At 42.8% G+C, this 17,649-nt stretch overlaps 1 protein-coding gene across 1 annotated transcript in view; it reads left to right on the top strand.

Annotated features, from left to right (window-relative positions):
* LOC126474516 (cholinesterase-like) overlaps nucleotides 1-17,649 on the top strand; it is an 83,248-nt gene that overhangs the window by 52,611 nt on the left and 12,988 nt on the right. The window contains exon 9 of the mRNA XM_050101986.1: nucleotides 12,912-13,041. Within this exon, the coding sequence (XP_049957943.1) occupies nucleotides 12,912-13,041 (130 nt within the window). The remainder of the gene's footprint in view (nucleotides 1-12,911; nucleotides 13,042-17,649) is intronic.

Raw genomic sequence — 17,649 nt, 5'->3', positions numbered from 1 at the left:
ACGACCTTGAAGAAATGTAATTCATGTTCAATAAAATAATATTTAAGACTATTTTGGAGAATTTTAGAAATTTTTTTACACTAACACCTCAGCATTCTTGATACAAAATTTCGATGACTTGTGCTGATTTCAGTTGATAGTTTTTCCTCTTACAGATAGTATGGAAAACGTGTTCTAAGTAAAGAATAATGGTTATTCTGTTTGTGAAAGGAAACTGAGAATTAGACTTATCTTCATACGAGTACACGGTTATAGCTTTCACAGTAGAAAGAGTTTAATGCTTCCAAACTGACAACTGTTATCAGTAATCTAGCTGTTTTAACCCACCATTAAGATAAAGGATAAATAAACTGCTGGAAGATGGCTGGTTCACTAGGGAGTTTAAAAGAACTTTGTCATGCACCAGACATGTAGGATTATAAAGCTCATAACACAAAATATTTAATTCGATTTTCAACGAATCATGTGTCTTTCCGAAGAAAATCAATTGTATTTCCAAGGATTGCACCGGACACCAACAACATTAAAGGAATGTTAATGAATTTATTGAGAAAATGAAAGGTTTCTGGCTCTAAAAGAAGTGTTTCATGCATCGAAGTTTAACACCACATAGGAGAAGCAGCCACATGAGACGTTATGGTTGTGAAATTGCTCTCAGAATTTGAGGTGACATGCATATTATACACGTAAATAAAATTTGAGCTCTAGCAAAGTGAGAAACTTAACACAGAATTTAAACTGTAGGAGATGGTATTTGTGATCGTGTTATTGGAAAGTTCAACTATAGACATGGTTTCCATCCATGGCGTTAGATGTCTTGTTGCTTGCACTTAGCTTTGATTATAAAAGCGGTTCAAAACCGGTGAGTTTCCTGCCTCTCCACAGGGGATGAAACCCTTGATCCATTGCGCTGCTAAAGCATCCATCTCATTGACTTTAGGACAAAAGAAAATGTTTAATGACGAATGTTGCAACGCTATTTTGAATTGCACCTCGGCAGTCCAAGACCATCAGAAGCTTTTGGATAGCGTGGACAAAGGCTAGGCGAACAATTAAAGTAGGGTTTCAGAAATTGATAAGTGGTTCCACTCTGGCAGTAAGTGTACTCAGTGTAATAAATTAATCAGAAAGATTTCTTGAAGTATGGACAGAACTGCAGTAGGAGCTACAACAGAGAAATTGTGTCCTTATCTTTGAAAGGCGTAAGGCATACCCTACGTTAGCTGGAAATTCCAAGGACGTTTCTACATTTTATTGTGATTTTATTGGCCTTGCCAATCATTGCGTACAGGGGGGAGGGGGGGAGAGGAGAGACCATGGGCAGGTGTGCAAATCTTCTCTTTGTGCTACTGAATAATATACGACAGTGCACAACATGTATATCATGCAACAAATAGTGAGGAACTATGGATTAAACAAACAGATGATTGTATGAGCACTGTATTCATTACTTTGAATCGTTTCACATAGCATATATCAGCCAACAAAATTATTTTCACAATAGCAATAAACATAAAAAGTCACAGAGTAAACAGCTTTCAACTAATCTGCGTAATAGTACAACAATCTTCTACTATACACTTCGTACAGTAGCCTACGTGCTTCCTCAGATTCCAATCTATCTCAGTACAAAATTCCAGGGAAATCGGTTCAGATGGTTAGTCGTTAAAATATAACAGAACGAGTTAGCTTCGAGTTTATAATATTAGTATGAATACCACTTTCAATAACAATATCTTTTCTTCCGTGATCCGATTCTGGTTCCGATTCTTCGTGCCCCAAGCTATTCTGAAGTTACCTGCGAAAACCCCAAGAAAATATATCTAGTAATTTAGGAGAAATTTGTTCAAACCTTCAGACGTGACAGTTTTACAGATTTATTATTAGTATAAATATAGAGCTCTATACACTCACATAGTTCTATTCGGAAACATTTTGGCTCTTAAAACAGTATTTATTTTACTTTTTTCTTTGGTTATTTGAATAGGAATGATGATGACCTTATGGCATTACTGGTTGGGAGACACCGTCTGCAATTATTCGGCCGCCTAATGCAACTCTTTCAACTTTGCGACGCTTCGAAGACTTGAGCGTCTTTTTCGTGAGGATGAGATGAAATGGTTAGTACAAGACAAAGATCCAGTCCCCGAGTGAAGATAATGTCAGGCCAGACTGGAAACTGAGCGCGGGACCCAGTGATCTGAAGGCAACGATGCTAACCACTGGACCAAGAGCTGCGGACATTTTCATAGTATTGCTTTCACTGCTTAACGTCTTGTGGAATTATCGTGTTATGTGCAAAAGTTTTCGATTTTATGCTCGTCTTCCAGTATTATAACTTCAAATATACTGTCCAGTCACATTCAAGTGACCATACGTCAAAAGCCTGAACGATCACCTTTTGTAGCGTGGACGTCTGGGGGACGTTGAGAAAGAGTCAGTGAGATTTGAGATTCTGGAAGAAACTTACAGTGATGTGGAGCCATGCCGACCCCAATGGCTTTCTGTCGTTTCTCGTCCTACACGGCAACAGCAGTCTGAACGATGCAGCATAAAACGTGAATCATCTGAAAAGGACACCTGTCGGCATTCAGTGGACGTCCAGTTGAAGTATTGTCGGGAAAATCCCAAACGTCGTCGCTAACGGACAGCAGTCAGCATAGGTGCATGAACCAGGCACTTGTTTATGATAAAGCCATTTTGCCACGAACTATATACTTTAACCATAGAGGCATGCGAACAGTTTTCACTCGACACGGCTTGTATTGTATACCATCCACTGCTAGTGCTGCTACATGACGCTGCCAGTGTGTGTGGTTATTGCACGTTGACACTGAACATAGAAGTGATCACATTAATATGCATGGACTGTGTGTCTCTTCAAAGAATGGAGAAATGTGCAGAGAATATTGGTTTTATTTTTTACTGAAGTGAAACTATGGTCGCTAGTTTTTAAACATTTTCCTCATGTTTCCTTTGGTTTTAAGAATTCCACGCGGTTCCTGACCATAGCATGTGACGAAATTCTTAGTTATCTGATCTGAAGGCTAAGTTAATGTAAGCACATGATATTTCAAAGTACCCCAATGACAATACTTGTAGGACAGATTTAACTTGTTAGCTGCAAACTCATAGAAATTTAATTTGTTCTTGCCTCGCTTACAACTGTACAGTATATGTGTCAGCCAGACACATCTGTAGAAGGTACATGCCAATCGTGAGGGCATTAGGATGGCTTCTGGGGCTTACAGATGATATGTCTTATCCAGTTTCCGGGCAGAGTCGGAAAATTCGCTTTTACTCTTCAGCCTGCAGCTTCTTTTGATGCGAAACAGTTACAGATGCCACTCCATAGATCAGTCGAATACTTATTTTTCACTTACCCATCTGGGTATGCTGCATCTGTATCAATGACACCAGAAAGTAGTTAGGCTAAGTGCGATTAGGGCAAGCAGCTTTTGATAGATTCATGCGGCAGGCATAAGTGTTCTATGTCAGGATATGAGTGGATCACGACCTTGATTACTGGGAAGGCCCTGTACATTTATATACCTGATGGTGTGTGTGAAGTCGTGTTTCCCAAAGTAGTATTCGTAAAACAAAATTTAATTGTTTTTAATCAGTGACAAAGGATCTGAGGTAATATGCAAAGACGGGTCTAAAATGGGTACAACTATAGCTAGCTCTACTATATATGGCAGAGGTTGCTTTGCACCATTAGTAGTTATTATCTTTCACGTTTCATCTGCAAATGTAGCGAAGAAGAGCTGATTGCCTCCGTGCGTCTGTACCAGTCATAATCTTTATTTTATCCTTTTGTCCTTAACGTCCTTATGCAAGATGAACGTTGGAGGTAGAAGAGGATTTTTTTTAAAATTTGTGGTAAGAGAAGAGCCTATGGGACCAAACGGCTGAAGTCATCGTTCCCTAAGCTTACACACTGCTTAATCTAACTTAAACTAACTTACGCTAAGGACAACACATACACCCATGCCCAATAGAGAGACTCGAACCTCCGACTAGGGGAGCGCTGCGACCCGTGACAAGGCTCCCCAGACCACGCGGCTACCTCGCGTGGCATAGTAGAGTTGTTCTATAGTTTGCAGCAATGCTGGTTATGCCTTTTCCCGACGACAATCGTTCATCGCAGCCCATTCCTACTCAGTGAATTATTTTGCTCAATGTGGGATCTTCGGCAGTTTCAGAGATCACTATAGCTCGAAATAGTGGAAAGGGCCGTTAGTAGAGCTAGTATCTTCTCTGCGGAAACACACTACACTTTAATCTGCCAGGAAGTTTCATATCAGCGCACACTCCGCTGCAGAGTGAAAATCTCATTCTGGACACTTTAATGTGTTTAATATTAGAGATGTAAGAACTACGATGTTCTCCATTTCACATGTTTCGTTTCGGGCGAGGTGCCTGTCTATTGCAATGGACTTGCTGGTGCTGCATGAAACAAGGCAAATGGCTAACTTCAGATTTTTTTAGTGTCTGACAATCTGTTCACAACCTGTAGAGCGCTCGTATTTAGCTTAGAAGTGGCTCTAACGGATCTGAAAAGTGTACAGCTCTCGACAGAATGTAGTAATAAGTTTTTTCCATATATCTCTAAAATAATTTTGAAGTCGTATCAGGAGGCTTCATTTATGGTTGTAAGTTTTAGAAATTAGACCAAATAGTCTCGCATGAAATAATATACACTCCTGGAAATGGAAAAAAGAACACATTGACACCGGTGTGTCAGACCCACCATACTTGCTCCGGACACTGCGAGAGGGCTGTACAAGCAATGATCACACGCACGGCACAGCGGACACACCAGGAACCGCGGTGTTGGCCGTCGAATGGCGCTAGCTGCGCAGCATTTGTGCACCGCCGCCGTCAGTGTCAGCCAGTTTGCCGTGGCATACGGAGCTCCATCGCAGTCTTTAACACTGGTAGCATGCCGCGACAGCGTGGACGTGAACCGTATGTGCAGTTGACGGACTTTGAGCGAGGACGTATAGTGGGCATGCGGGAGGCCAGGTGGACGTACCGCCGAATTGCTCAACACGTGGGGCGTGAGGTCTCCACATTACATCGATGTTGTCGCCAGTGGTCGGCGGAAGGTGCACGTGCCCGTCGACCTGGGACCGGACCGCAGCGACGCACGGATGCACGCCAAGACCGTAGGATCCTACGCAGTGCCGTAGGGGACCGCACCGCCACTTCCCAGCAAATTAGGGACACTGTTGCTCCTGGGGTATCGGCGAGGACCATTCGCAACCGTCTCCATGAAGCTGGGCTACGGTCCCGCACACCGTTAGGCCGTCTTCCGCTCACGCCCCAACATCGTGCAGCCCGCCTCCAGTGGTGTCGCGACAGGCGTGAATGGAGGGACGAATGGAGACGTGTCGTCTTCAGCGATGAGAGTCGCTTCTGCCTTGGTGCCAATGATGGTCGTATGCGTGTTTGGCGCCGTGCAGGTGAGCGCCACAATCAGGACTGCATACGACCGAGGCACACAGGGCCAACACCCAGCATCATGGTGTGGGGAGCGATCTCCTACACTGGCCGTACACCACTGGTGATCGTCGAGGGGACACTGAATAGTGCACGGTACATCCAAACCGTCATCGAACCCATCGTTCTACCATTCCTAGACCGGCAAGGGAACTTGCTGTTCCAACAGGACAATGCACGTCCGCATGTATCCCGTGCCACCCAACGTGCTCTAGAAGGTGTAAGTCAACTACCCTGGCCAGCAAGATCTCCGGATCTGTCCCCCATTGAGCATGTTTGGGACTGGATAAAGCGTCGTCTCACGCGGTCTGCACGTCCAGCACGAACGCTGGTCCAACTGAGGCGCCAGGTGGAAATGGCATGGCAAGCCGTTCCACAGGACTACATCCAGCATCTCTACGATCGTCTCCATGGGAGAATAGCAGCCTGCATTGCTGCGAAAGGTGGATATACACTGTACTAGTGCCGACATTGTGCATGCTCTGTTGCCTGTGTCTATGTACCTGTGGTTCTGTCAGTGTGATCATGTGATGTATCTGACCCCAGGAATGTGTCAATAAAGTTTCCCCTTCCTGGGACAATGAATTCACGGTGTTCTTTTTTCCATTTCCAGGAGTGTAGATGACTGACACACGCGGGAATTGGATTAAGACTTACGTAACTCTAATTAAAGCTTAAAAAAAAAGGTTGGGCCTCTGACAGTGCTGAAAAGAAGCCCTTGATAATGGAAGGGGCCGAAAGGGATACGAGACAGTGATAGACTGAGTATTAAAATTGGCACGTAATCTTAATTTCCGTTGTGCTTGCTAATCACTCTGAGCGATAATGTAGATTGTCTGCGTTAGATTAGACAGCTAACCTGTCTTATCTTAGATGTTTTAATTCAGCGTTGGCACGTAAGAAGTGAGGTATTCGAAGGCCCTAAGCAAAGTTTCGAGGAGCCTACTGTGACATCATATGTGCTGCGAAACTCTTGACTTACTCTAAATCGAAGTATCACGACAATGTGACCAGTGGTGGTGTAAGAGGCGCTCACAGAATTACTTATACACAGTCAGAACTAGTTCTACATCTACATCTACATTGATACTCCGCAAGCCACCCAACGGTGTGTGGCGGAGGGCACTTTACGTGCCACTGTCATTACCTCCCTTTCCTGTTCCAGTCGCGCATGGTTCGCGGTAAGAACGACTGTCTGAAAGCCTCCGTGCGCGCTCTAATCTCTCTAATTTTACATTCGTGATCTCCTCGGGAAGTATAAGTAGGGGGAAGCAATATATTCGATACCTCATCCAGAAACACACCCTCTCGAAACCTGGCGAGCAAGCTACACCGCGATGCAGAGCGCCTCTCTTGCAGAGTCTGCCACTTGAGTTTATTAAACATCTCCGTAACGCTATCACGGTTACCAAATAACCCAGTGACGAAACGCGCCGCTCTTCTTTGGATCTTCTCTATCTCCTCCGTCATCCCGACCTGGTACGGATCCCACACTGATGAGCAATACTCAAGTATAGGTCGAACGAGTGTTTTGTAAGCCACCTCCTTTGTTGATGGACTACATTTTCTAAGCACTCTCCCAATGAATCTCAACCTGGTACCCGCCTTACCAACAATTAGTTTTATATGATAATTCCACTTCAAATCGTTCCGTACGCATACTCCCAGATATTTTACAGAAGTAACTGCTACCAGTGTTTGTTCCGCTATCATATAATCATACAATAAAGGATCCTTCTTTCTATGTATTCGCAATACATTACATTTGTCTATGTTAAGGGTCAGTTGCCACTCCCTGCACCAAGTGCCTATCCGCTGCAGATCTTCCTGTATTTCGCTACAATTTTCTAATGCAGCAACTTCTCTGTATACTACAGCATCATCCGCGAAAAGCCGCATGGAACTTCCGACACTGTCTACTAAGTCATTTATATATATTGTGAAAAGCAATGGTCCCATAACACTCCCCTGTGGCACGCCAGAGGTTACTTTAACGTCTGTAGACGTCTCTCCATTGATAACAACATGCTGTGTTCTGTTTGCTAAAAACTCTTCAATCCAGCCACACAGCTGGTCTGATATTCCGTAGGCTCTTACTTTGTTTATCAGGCGACAGTGCGGAACTGTATCGAACGCCTTCCGGAAGTCAAGAAAAATAGCATCTACCTGGGAGCCTGTATCTAATATTTTCTGGGTCTCATGAACAAATAAGGCGAGTTGGGTCTCACACGATCGCTGTTTCCGGAATCCATGTTGATTCCTACATAGTAGATTCTGGGTTTCCAGAAATGACATGATACGCGAGCAAAAAACATGTTCTAAAATTCTACAAGAGATCGACGTAAGAGATATAGGTCTATAGTTTTGCGCATCTGCTCGACGACCCTTCTTGAAGACTGGGACTATCTGTGCTCTTTTCCAATCATTTGGAACCCTCCGTTCCTCTAGAGACTTGCGGTACACGGCTGTTAGAAGGGGGGCAAGTTCTTTCGCGTACTCTGTGTAGAATCGAATTGGTATCCCGTCAGGTCCAGTGGACTTTCCTCTATTGAGTGATTCCAGTTGCTTTTCTATTCCTTGGACACTTATTTCGATGTCAGCCATTTTTTCGTTTGTGCGAGGATTTAGAGAAGGAACTGCCTCACTGGGAATCGGAGATGCGACCTGCATAATTTGAAAAGACTATTGCATGTTTTGAATAATCTGATCTCAATAAGAGTCTTATCCGACCTTTAAATCGCTAGTATCGTTCTGCCGTGTGAACGACAGTATGTTTCCTCCAGTTCGTGCTGTATAGAACAACAAACAAGTAATCTATCGTATATGACTTTTTTCAACAGATTTTATGTTGTTTGGCCACAAACATTTCCAAGTGCAAATATCTCTCACGATATTTCAACCGTTGTCTTTACTGGATGCCGATTTTATGTAGTTAGTGCACATTTGATATTGGACAGTTGTATGTATACACATTCAGGTTTGGTTATTTATTTATTTATTCTTCATAATTATAGCCTATTGTCTGAAAAGCTGAAATAGGCCACAGAAGCCACATTTCCTTGGATAGTAATAATTTATGTATTAACTATTTATTTAGTTATTATCTCTCCATCTGCAGAGTACGTAATATAGCTTGGATGGAAGCATGCTGGCTTGCGGTTGACTGTCTCTTGATGCCTTCCTTGGCCTTCACGGATACTGCGGCTATAGTTTCGTTCAAGATTCGCCAGGTCGACTCACTCCTTAGTGCTGCTTTGGGATTCAACAATGTTAAAACATTACATCCATTATCCGCCGCATCTTCATAGAGCGCGCAGCGCACAATGTGCGTTCCGGTGTGCCCACACCTGCGCAGGCGCAGTTATCATTCACCCGTCTTCTGATTTTGTATCGATACGTAGCATAAGGGCCATGGCTAGTCACATAATGTATCAATCTACTCGTCGCGTTAACAAATCTCATTTATAACCCCTCGCTGATGCTTGTGCATATAGTGTCCTACTCATTTTGCCACAGTTGGATCTTTCATTGTCTTTTCCGAACTGGCCTCAGTTCCAGGCACATTTTGTTCTTCCATTTGATTGCCTTTCTTTAACCAGTAAAAGATTCCCTTTCCATAATTTCCAATTTCAGTAGATCTTCCTAGAATTATTAACCAAGCATCATTCGGGGTAGTGCAAGAGGCACCCGTTAATCTTAGTAGCGCTCCTCATTCTACTCTTCTCACTAACAAGGATGGCTTCAGTAGCTTGATCTTGTAATGTTTTGCATAATATTTTTTCAAATATCTTACCGAGAACGTACGAAAGACAAATTATTCTGTAGAATTTGGGTATCATTGGATCCTTGCCCTTTACTAATTACTTGAACTTCAGGGTTCTCCAAAGGTGCTGGGACCCTTCCCTGCAAGGGACACTCGTTGTACAGTTCACACAAGAAACTACCCTATTGTTCACATAGGGCTTGTATTACTTCGCCATGGCTCCCGTCTGCTCCTGGAATTTTTTTCTTTTTCAGTCTTAAAACTATATGCCTAATTTCTTCTTGTTCCAAGCGGTACACAAGTTTATTGTCCACATTATCAAGCCTTCCCATAACATTTTTCGTAACCCGTGCTGAACATCTGTCTCCACTTCTTCTTCATCGCCAGAAAGTAGTTTTCCATTGCCTGGACAGCTGACTATTCCAAACTTTCTGTTACTGTCCCATCATTCATTCTGACCTTCGATAATACTATTGGTGTTCGTATTTTCTCGCACACTATTTTTTATGGTACACTCCAAGGATGGATTTCCGAGTTAGCCTCCTCGAATTGCTTTCATTGTCCTATTTTTGTTTCCCAAAACTCTCCCTTAAAGCTTTGTTTACCATACCTTTATTTATGAAACGTGCGGACTCTTTCTTCTTGGGTCGTGCTGCTCTGGTACACCTTCCTGGCTCTTCTCGTTTCACGTCTTAATTTCTGCTACCTCTCGATCCAGATGCAAGTTATTCCTGACCTCTGCTGACAAGTATTGATACCTCCATTGCTCTATGTATAGCCACTGGCATTTCTTGCGCCTTAAAATTTGCATTATCACCCAGCGATAGACTTCCTGGACACTGAAACACTCTTCTTAGTTCTTCCCAGTCAGCATCCTTGATTGGGCCTTATGCGCACGTTTTCTGTGGCGTCTTGGATTTCCATTCCAGTGATGGTAAAGTGTACGATACTGTGTTCACTCGATGTCACTGCACTCTCAAACATGTAACCCTTGATACGACGCGCTGCTGCCGTATTTGCTAATGTGACGTCAGTATATGACCTTGCTTCGATCCTCGATACATAGGTTTCCGGATTGTGAGGCGCATTCAATACTTGTAGCTTGAGTTCGATAATGGCTTATTCACGTTGTCTTCCACGGCCATCAGTCATGCAGAAATGTCGCACTACTGACTTCACATTTGTGTCAGTGGGGAACACGACAGTCTTAGCAGATATTCGTCGATCTCAAAACCAAACTGAAAATACATTAAACTGGGATGCAGCCCTCTCTTCCGGTTTTTTTACATTGCGCGTTCTGAACAGTACTGTGATATTTTTGTCAGTGTTATGGCCTTGTGTAACGCTATTATTGCTACCATAAGACGTTTCCCTTTTGTGACTATCTAGGCATTTATCAGCGTGGAGGTGATCATTCCTGCCCTTGTATACGGTCTCATGGCTTTAAGCAGTCCTCTCTTGATCACCATTAGGGATGATGGGTATATATTCGACAATCTTGCCCTGCTCCCCTGTAATCCCGTGCTATATTACCATGCGTCATCACAGGGTGCTTGTACAACGTCTCTAATGAGAATGATTCATGTCCACTGGCAGAAACTGCGTCAACAACGTCTCTAGTTATCCACAACTGTTGGCAGATTGTTCACTCTGAGATGGATTCTATCTACGAAATCAGATACGGAAAAAGTAGTATACTCTTTTTTTTTACCTTTATATGTCTTAACGCTATAGTAAGCGTCATCGGCTCTTCCAGTCTAGTGAGATGCATAACGTTCTCTATGCTTTCATAAATCTGTCGCGGATCTGTTCTGGTTTGTGTTTTATTGTTTATTTCCTTGTAGTATGAGTTTGTTTCCTGTACGAACTGCACTGAGTCTCGTACCGTTTTTGTTGCAGATTCACGTCCTACATCGGCGGATCTTCTTTTACTTGAGTAGACAGTGTATTCCTCAGGATGTGTGTTGTTGCATTCTACGTACAACTGCCCGGTTTATGTCACCAAAACCTTATCGCCTGTATCATTCGTCACACCTACATCTGCCTCTGTTTTTGCTTCTCTGCTATGCTACGTAGTTCTGACGTTTCGGCAAAAACGTCTTTGCTACTTTTTCGTAAGCGCATGATGCTCTGCTTCGGTCTGTGTCGCACGTTCTTTTCTGTGCTACTTACTGCTCACTTTTTGTCAGAAATTCCTCGCTCTTTCGGGGTTCCTCCTCCACCTCGATGGTGATTTATGTTTCTTACATAGACGGCACTTGATGATGTCATTAGAGTCCTCATTTCTCTCTAGTGTTACGACAGGAGTACCGATAATCCGTTCTTAAAATCTGCCTTGTTAGGAGGGTTTGATAATGTGACAATCATCTATGTTCCCTGTGCACATTATCCTCTGTATTTACATGGCATGCACACTGCTGCTTATTTGATTTTATTACAATCTTGTCCGGTATGACCTTCTTCGCCACAATGTCAAAAATTGCTACTTGTTTATCACTATATTTTGCCGAATGACCAAGATCTTGAAAAGGAACGCACCGTCTCGCTTCTAGATACCTTCACTGAAACCGAATGAAACTCAAGATATACTTTTTGTCTTTTCATGAGAGCTGTTCTAATCTCAGGGCACACATAAAGTACTTGACGGACCACTTTTCTTCCCCTTGGTCCCGACCTGGAACACACGTCTCACACTTCAAAGCCGCTTTCGAAGCATTTCTTAATTTTTCAAGGTTCTCCATGTATATTGTGTCTTTGCATCAGTTTCAAATCAGTGTCTCTTGCACCTTTTTGTTGTTCATTACATTTCCCGTGACACTTTGCGTAGCAGATTCCATGATGACTACATTATTGCTTTGCTTTATCTTCCTTGTGCAAATTTTCTCCTTGGCGGGTTTTATTAAAGTCATTATGTCTTGATGCACTACCTTTGCCTCTTCATTTGTTCTTGACTTTACGAGCAGATATTTCTTGCATTGTTTGCGCTGCCGCTATTTTAGTTGCAGCAGTTGTTTCGGTTACATCTCTAGTAGGTCACGCCTTGAGCTCCGCATATGCGTTTGTTTTCTAGTTTTTGTGAATTTTCTCTATAACTTTCGTTTCCTTTTTGTAGTTGTTCCAACCTTCCAATTAATAACGGCTGCCCTATTGCCCATTGAGATGTTTTCTCATTTAATGTCGTTTCCATTTCACTTGCTCTTGTCTGTATCACCTTTTTCCCAAAACATTAATCTTCAATAAATATCATCAAATCTTCAAGCTTCTGTTGTATATTCACCGTTAATCTAGTCCTTCAACTTTTCCCTTCGGCATCAGCTTTGGTTGCCAGTTCTTATCAAAACGTAAATGAAGGAAGACAAGATAAATTAAACATACCGTTGCAACTTTCAGACAATTGGGGATCAGGAAGTCATTGTTGGGTTGTTCAAAAAATCATATCGCCAGTTGTTTAACCTGATCTAAGGAAAATGTGTTCTAGTAAATAAATTATTCTCCGGAACATTCAATACATTATTTCGACACTACCACGATACTATTTTTTTTCATTTTCTCACTCGTTCAGATGGTGTTGTAAGATCTTTCTACTGCCAGCGTTATACTCATGAAGCTGTAACGTATTTAAATGATTTTCCCGTTGTTGCAGTTTAACAACGATATTGGAACCTTCGAGCCCACTGATTCGTTGATAAGAAAATTGAACAGTATCTCCAACGTGACTATTTATTATTACACCTTCGACTACGCAGGAGTGAACGTGCCTACTTCACCGTGGGGTAAGCTCTACATTAATTTGTATTCTATTGCACAAACACAGACTCGTAAAATAGAAAAGGCTTTAAGATAAAACTTCCTTGTAATTTAACGTGTTACTAGTTAAAAGTTAAGCAAATATAAAGTAAATGAGATCCACAGCAGCTTTTCTACATGTTGACAGAGAAATTATTTTTAATCAGACTATATGTTTTTAGGAACTTTGATCACTCAGCCGAAATACTTTTACGGACAGTTTTCACAAGTCATTTCACAGACAAAAGTCAAAAGTTTTGCGCCCCGTCAAGGAGGACGTCATTAGCTACGCAGCATAAGCGAGTCTGGGGACAGGCGGCGAAGGAAAACGGTTTTTAAGGAACCATTCCAGCCCTATTATTAATCTCAATCTGGATGTCCATAGTGAGATCTCAATCGGCGTCCTGTCAGATACGAATCTAGTGTCTTACCATGGTGCCACCTCGTTCGGCAATTGTAAAATTGAGATTGTGATAAAACAGGTCACTGTTACCATCAAAAGGGGGGCATTTCAGACCTGTCTGATTATTTTAAGGCGCCGTACAGCTGCTGATAGTACATCTCTTTATCATTTCTGTGATTTTCGGATAAAGGACATGTCGCGAGGTGGAGGGTGTAGTATACGGCCTGATATATCTTGTAACGGACACTACCGGATATTTTATAAGTAAATTCGTCTTTGATGTCTAATGCTTTTCTTGTGTCCGCCTGCTTGGCTGGGTGATAACATGCTTGACTCCCGTGCAAGCGGGCCCGGGTTCGATTCCCTGCCGGGTTGGAGATATTCTCCGCTCGTGGACTGGGTGTTATATTGTCTTCATCATCATTTCATCATCATCATCACAGGTGCACGGATCGCCCAGTGTGGCGGGCAATGAAATAAGACCTGCACTTAGCGGCCGAAGTTCGCCGAATAGGGGCCTCCCGGCCAAGAATGCCATACGCTCATTTTCATTTTGTTCCTTCCTAGTGGCCTCAGATACTGACTTTGGACACATCTCTGGTGGTCTCAGGTGGAGTAAGCGAACCCAATATGCCGGCTCCCTAACTCAGATTAAGACGTTCATTTCCTGAAGAGTATTTAAGATTAGCTCCAATCCGTAACGGTGCAGTACAGTAACAATAAAGTTCTTCTTTTAATCTTGGCCGAACAGCAGAAATAGCGCGGTTAGCTACAAATCACCTGGAAAAATTAAGTTACCAGTACAGAAAGCATGAGTGGGGACCTAGATTTAGAACCTGACTGCCTTAAAAATGGTTCGGCCGCTCCGGATGCACCTTACAAAACAAGATGTTAGAACAGAGAATAAATGTCTGTGTTGGCCTCACGTAGCGATTTAAAAACTGCACACTGCACAAAGTTGCTGAAAACAAATAACCTCATTTTCATATTAATTTAATCTATAAAATCTCAGCTTGCGAATTGCAATATTTTTTAAAGTTTTGTTCCGACGGCTGCCAGGTAATAAAGAGTAACTCAGTCCTATAATCAAGTAGTCACGCGGCAGAGCTTCCTACATTATTTCAAACACTGCTGCCGGTTGCTTTTGCGACACCGCCGATGAGCGAAGCACGAATACCCACTAACGCCGCAACGTAGTATAACGTCTTGTAACTTGGAGCACTTGCGTGCTGCGAAAACTCACACGTTTGCAAATATGACAGCTCCTATCAGCTCGTACCCAGTGGGGAGCTCTGGAGCGAGCCACGAAAAGCCAAAGGGATGAGTAATGTGGAACAAATTCGCCCCCCCCTCCAATAAGCCTACTCCTGAAGAGTAGCAATAAATGTATTAACATTCGAGCCTACAGGCTCAAGGTATTCAGTGGTGCAGTCATTTAGTCTGCATCTTCAACTGGAGAGAATGAGTGTCTGTGTTCAAGGGAAACCATACTAATATTTAGGATGATGGAAGTCTGCTCGCTGCATGTCCGCTGACAACTTGTCAAGTTGTGGCCAGAAGCACTGCTGCACATGGAACCTTTTCCGGTGAGAAAAGCCGATGTGTGGCCAACCTCTGCCCTTGGCCAACGGACTGCAACCTTTCTGCAGTCGAACTGAGGGTGGTGCGTCCTCGCGGCCTCCTAGCCATCTAGACGTCATCGGCTACCGTACCTGTCGACCGCTGGTGCGTGACCGGTGCCGTTGCTGCTCGGCATCTAACATACAGTGTCGGCTATCGCAACCAGCACACTACATGCCACAGGTAAGCCTGTGGGTGCATAGCCGGTCAAGATCCGGAGGTTGTGAGCGGGCTGCACTCGTTTCTCCACCTGCTCGTGTACCACACGGCTGCTAAATCCGTCCACGACCATGGGTAGCGGACGTCAAGAGCGCCATCGACATAGCGCCGGCATGCGTGCTGGATGGCCTGGAGAATGGCCGTCGCGGTGTACATTGATGCTGGGAACAAACACACGTTTATGCTACTTCTGTTTCACTGCGCGGCCGAATAACTTCCTAACAGCCTTAAAAAAATACTGATAGTAAACGTGAAATCCGTGATGCAATAACAGATCGGTGTGTCTGGAATGAATACATAACAACACCTCACTACTACAGTCTTATATTTGTCCGTCTTTTCTTGCAAACAACCCTTAGTTTTCAATGCTGTCCCTCTTAGACTCACATTCATATCAGTTTCACAAGTACTGGGTTCCCTGGACCATGAAGCTGGATATCAGCTCAGACGTTCTTTCAAGTACACATGTAATAACTTTTTTCACAATTATTAATAAATGAATTCTTGCCTCTTGCCTTCCCTCTTCCATCACTCAATGACAATCTGAGATTCATTATCCTAGGTTTTCATTTGAAATTTAATACTTTACCACAGAATAAAAAAATTATATGTGAATGGATCATTATCGCGTCAAGATTGCTGCACTGCCGGCTTAAAACAGAATGCTGAAATATCTACAGACAAAAGTGGGTATTAATTCCTCTATCAATAGAAAGCTGCATCGTCATATGTCAGGGAAAAGATGTAGCCAAAAATTCTACAAAATTGTCCTCCTGATTACGGAAAGGGTCGATGACTTGTATTGAGATACACGTACACCAGTCTCATGTGGCAATAAAACGCACCAGAACGAAAATGTAGTTTCAAATTTCGCGTTTAAAAAACGTTTCATGCAGGAAGATCGTGCAGCGATACCATCAACAGCACAAACTCCCGTGTGGAGGACACAGAAATGGCCATCTCTAGCGCTGAAAAGCAACCTAAAGAGCTGAACAAATTTAATTCAAGTCAAGATGAAATCCAAATTCGGTTTCAGAGAGAGTACTCCTCCACACTGCCCTTATACTCAGCCTGCATTTATTGTGAATCTCTGACCCAGCAGAAAGTCCCAAGCGACTGGAAAATGGCGCAGTGATTCCCGCACGCAGGGGTATAAACGATAACTATTTACAACGTACCATAGTAGTGTAGTGGAAGTCGAGACTCACAGTATAATGCAAGACACATGCGGACTGTGGAAATGCCTCAAAGTGGCCTAGAATAGCCACCTAAGCTACAGCGCACGTGCGCAGAAAGGGTTTTCCAGAATCCTTTTGCTTTCCTTCGTCACCGGCTTGGTTAGTTATTTCGATAACATCATTAATTTAAACTTTTTCGTGAGGGAAATGAATGAAAAAAAATGTTTCAGTACACGTTATGTAACAATTAATTAGTGTAAAATTCGATTTAAAATTAACCTGTGTAAGCCTGGTGGTTTGTGCTGTTAAAATTCACGATAATTTTTAAATGAAATTTAAACAAACAACAGTTTTACAATTTTGTAAATGCAAAAACAAGTGGTTTTAATATTCAAGGACGAATTTAGCCAAAATCTCGGGCGATGCTCATGTGGCGTAGCTTGGATGTTTCCTGGCTTCATAGACCACATGTACCCCACATCAATTTGTTCGTTTCTACAGCATCTACTCCAGAGTCACAAACGTACATTTCGTTTAAGGACCACGAAGACAAGAGAAATCGGGGTTCGTTCGAAAGCATATAGACTGTCTTTTCTCTCGCTCCTTTTGCGATTGGAATGTAGTGGAGAATGAGGGGAAACCACAAATGTCAATAATTACCTGCCAGTATCCTTGCTTACAGCATTTTCAAAAATCTTTGAGAAGGTAATGTACTCAAGAGTGGTTAGCCATCTCAACAGTAATGGGATACTTAGTAAATCACAGTTCGGATATCAGAAATGCTGCTCCCTGAGATGGCAATATACAATTTCACTGTCCACATGTTAGAGTCTTTAAATAGTAAAATGTCACCATTATGAATATTCTGAGACTTATCCAAAGCATTTGACTGTGTGAACCATGACATTATGTTAGAGAAATTACAATTCTATGGTCTAAATGGAACAGCATATGCGTGGTTTAAGTCATATCTACAGAACAGGAAGCAAAAAGTCTCTGTATATGCTTCAAGTGATTCAAAGGAGTTTGCCACTTCATCTAATGGGGTGAAATTACATTAGGTGTTCCACAAGGTTCGATCATGGGTCCTCTCCTGTTCTTGATATATGCGAATGACCTCCCTTCTTATGTGAAACAAGATGCTGAACTGACACTGTTTGCTGATGATACAAGCA

Source organism: Schistocerca serialis, chromosome 4 (genome assembly GCF_023864345.2).
Source record: "Schistocerca serialis cubense isolate TAMUIC-IGC-003099 chromosome 4, iqSchSeri2.2, whole genome shotgun sequence".
Taxonomy (NCBI): Eukaryota; Metazoa; Arthropoda; class Insecta; order Orthoptera; family Acrididae; genus Schistocerca; species Schistocerca serialis.
Note: the sequence above shows the minus strand (reverse complement) of the source record. Positions and strands in the feature narration are given on the sequence as shown.